General features: G+C 36.2%; 1 protein-coding gene across 1 annotated transcript; it reads right to left on the reverse strand.

The window, feature by feature from the left end:
* Window positions 1-1492: 1492 nt before the first annotated feature.
* LOC118662634 (transcription elongation factor A protein 1-like) lies at window positions 1493-2210 on the reverse strand. Its single transcript, XM_036321242.1, has one exon. It carries the CDS (start codon window positions 2208-2210, stop codon window positions 1527-1529), a length of 684 nt encoding a protein of 227 aa, XP_036177135.1. The 3' UTR covers window positions 1493-1526.
* Between the last annotated feature and the right edge of the window lie 1209 nt (window positions 2211-3419).

The raw sequence follows: 3419 nt of genomic DNA on the forward strand, positions 1-3419 counted from the left end.
GTAGGCTTTATTTCCTCTGCCCTTCTTTCTTAATCACATGTTAATTTTATTCAGATAAATTTTCACCAGGTGTCCTCATGTATCACCTCTCAGGTTCATTCTAGTTACTCTACAACCTAATTACAACTAACCCTTCAGCCTCATCTCTTGTCATCCCCTGATTTAAATACTAAAAGGTTTATGGTTACCCTCACAAATCATGCTATTTCTCTTGTCCATATCTTGTCTCAAAATGACCTCTTTTTCTGCAAAGTCTTTTTCTCACTCACTATCTAACATATTTTAAATGTCAGACTGAATTTACCTCCACCAAGAAGCCTTAATTCTGTATTACCTTTTATGTTCATGGTGAATATGATGCCTTTACCACCTCTGTAATAACACACATTATGGAGTAATCTTTTTTCTTTTTTTCCCTCTTTTTCCCAACTTTCTCCTTGCATACAGGGATTCTTAAATGCAAAGAGCATCTCATTCAGCACTATTTCCTTTGCACAATGCCTGACATATTCAATGAATGTTTCTGTTTGATGTTTCCTTTAGATAATAGTACTTACCCTGAATGAAAATTCAATGCATTAAGAGATTAAAAATATGAGTCACAGACTGAGAGAAAATATTTTTAAAATGTATATCTGATAAAGTAATTTTATCTAAAACATACAAAGAACTTTTAAATTCAATGATAAGAAAACAATTCAATTTTTAAAAAATGGGTCAAATACCTTAACAAACACTACATAAAAGAAGATATAAAGATGGCAAATGAGTATATGGACAAATGGTTAACATTATATGTCATTATGTAATTGGAAATTAAAAATTGAGATACCACTCCATACCTATTAGAATGGCTTAAATCCAAAACACTGACAACATAAATGCTGACAAGAATATAGAACAAAAGGAATTCTCATTTATTGCAGGAGGGAATGGTATAGTTAATTTGAAGACAGTTTGACAGTTTCTTAAAAGCTAAACTTACTCTTTTTTTTTCTTTTTTTTTTTAAATTCTTTTTAGTTAAGGTATTACAAATTTGTACTCACCCCCCCCCCCATTAAACCCCCATCCTCCCCCCCCCCACTCATGCTCTCATCTCCCTGTTGTCCATGTCCATTGGTTTGGCTTATATTGTAATTTTCATTTATGTATTAACTGAGAAGAATAACATTTCTACTGTGTTTGTTTCAGACTGTAAAAAAAGTAATTTTCCTTTAAGAAGGAAAAAATAAATTGCCAAAAATTTGATTGATAAAAGTTTAATATCAATTACTTATAAAAATGAAAAAAAAAATTGAAATAGATACCATATAATTATTATGTAGTCTCCCTACTGATCTGAAACTATAGGCATTTAAGAAAGGATGATACTATGTCAAAAACAAAGACATAGGGATGCATTTTCTTTAAAAATCTGATTTGCGGAAAAACTACTTCCTTGGCCTAGTTTTAAAGCCAGTTACAAAATCCATTTTCTCAGTGGTCCCGACTTTTTCCCAATTCTTCCAACTCAACAGAACTTCCATCAATTTCCACATTCATTGCAGACAACAAATGTTGTCATCGGTTCATCAGCACTACGAGTTTGTAGCTGTGTGTAAGTACAATTCTTCTTTTTACATTTGCCACATGTGAATAAGTCAGTCTGGGTTCCGCCCGTCTTGGCCATGTGATGCTCTCTGATGGCTTCTGCGGTCAAGTTTTTCCTCATCTCTTTGAGCTCATCACTAGCCATTTCCTCTGCCGTCATCCTAGCCAATAAGTCAGGAGAGATATTGCCACACAGCACATTTTTCCTTAAATTTGGATTCTTTGCATCCTTAAGATTTAATATTCTACTTTGTACTCTGTTTTTGTATTTCATGTCTGTATTCCTTATTTCTTGATATATAGCTTCCTCAATTTGAGATCCTAATTCTTCTTCATCAGCTCCAAGAGCAATGTAGTCATCTCCTGTTCGAAGGGCGGCAGCAAGCATCTCCCTACACTTTAACCGTACAGAGTCGGAAGTGCTTGGCGCCCGAGGAAATGATGACACATAAGTATCTCGAACATTCATCTCATCCTTTCTGCTGCTTGCATTGCCACTGGAGCGACTTTCTTCTCTTGCTTCAGGGCTATTCTGTGATGTAATTGCAGTATCTTTTTCCTTTTGTTCAGGACATTTATCAGTTGATGGTCCATCTAGTAACTTTTTCCAAGACTTCATGAGAGACTTTGCTAAAGATATCACTTCTTTTTTTTTTTCTTAATTAAATCTTTATTGTTCAGATTATTACATTTGTTCCTCTTTTTTCCCCCCATAACTCCCCTCCTCCCAGTTCCCGCCCCACCATCCGCCCTCACTCCCCACCCACTGTCCTCATCCATAGGTGCACGATTTTTGTCCAGTCTCTTCCCGCATCTCCCACACCCCTTTCCCCCCCAAGAATAGTCAGTCCATTCCCTTTCTATGTCCCTGATTCTATTATGATCACCAGATTATTTATTCACTTGATTCTTAGATTCACTTGTTGATAGATGCATGTTTATTGTTCATAATTTGTATCTTTACCTTTTTCTTCTTCTTCCTCTTATTAAAGGATACCTTTCAGCATTTCATATAATCCTGGTTTGGTGGTGATGAACTCCTTTAGCTTTTCCTTATCTGTGAAGCTCTTTATCTGACCTTCAGTTCTGAATGATAGCTTTGCTGGATAAAGTAATCTTGGTTGTAGGTTCTTGGTATTCATCACTTTGAATATTTCTTGCCATTCCCTCCTGGCCTGCAAAATTTCTGTTGAGAAATCAGCTGACAGTCGTATGGGTAGTCCCTTGTAGGTAACTGAGTTTCTTTCTCTTGCTGCTCTTAAGAGTCTCTCTTTGTCTTTTGCTCTTGGCATTTTAATTATGATGTGCCTTGGTGTGGTCCTCTTTGGATTCCTTTTGTTTGGGGTTCTCCGTGCTTCCTGGACTTGTAAGTCTATTTCTTTCACCAGGTAGGGGAAGTTTTCTGTCATTATTTCTTCAAATAGGTTTTCAATATCTTGCTCTCTCTCATCTTCTGGCACCCCTATAATTCGGATGTTGGTACGCTTGAAGCTGTCCCAGAGGCTCCTTACACTATCTTCCTATTTTCGGATTCTTTTTTCATTTTGCTTTTCTGGTTGGGTGTTTTTAGCTTCTTCGCATTTCAAATCTTTGCCTTGAATCTTGCGGTCCTCTGGTCTGCTGTTGGGAGTCTGTATAATATTCTTTATTTCAGTCCATGTATGTTTAATTTCTAGTTGGTTCTTTATCATAACATTGAGGGTCTCATTAGATTTGTTGAGGATCTCATTAAGTTTATCAGCGGCTTCTAGACAGTTCTTGAGAGACCTTAAAAGTGTGATTCTGAACTGAATAACCTCCATTGACAGTTTTGTCCTGTTTCTTTGTC

The sequence above is a fragment of the Myotis myotis genome, unplaced genomic scaffold, assembly GCF_014108235.1.
Source record: "Myotis myotis isolate mMyoMyo1 unplaced genomic scaffold, mMyoMyo1.p scaffold_m19_p_10, whole genome shotgun sequence".
Taxonomy (NCBI): Eukaryota; Metazoa; Chordata; class Mammalia; order Chiroptera; family Vespertilionidae; genus Myotis; species Myotis myotis.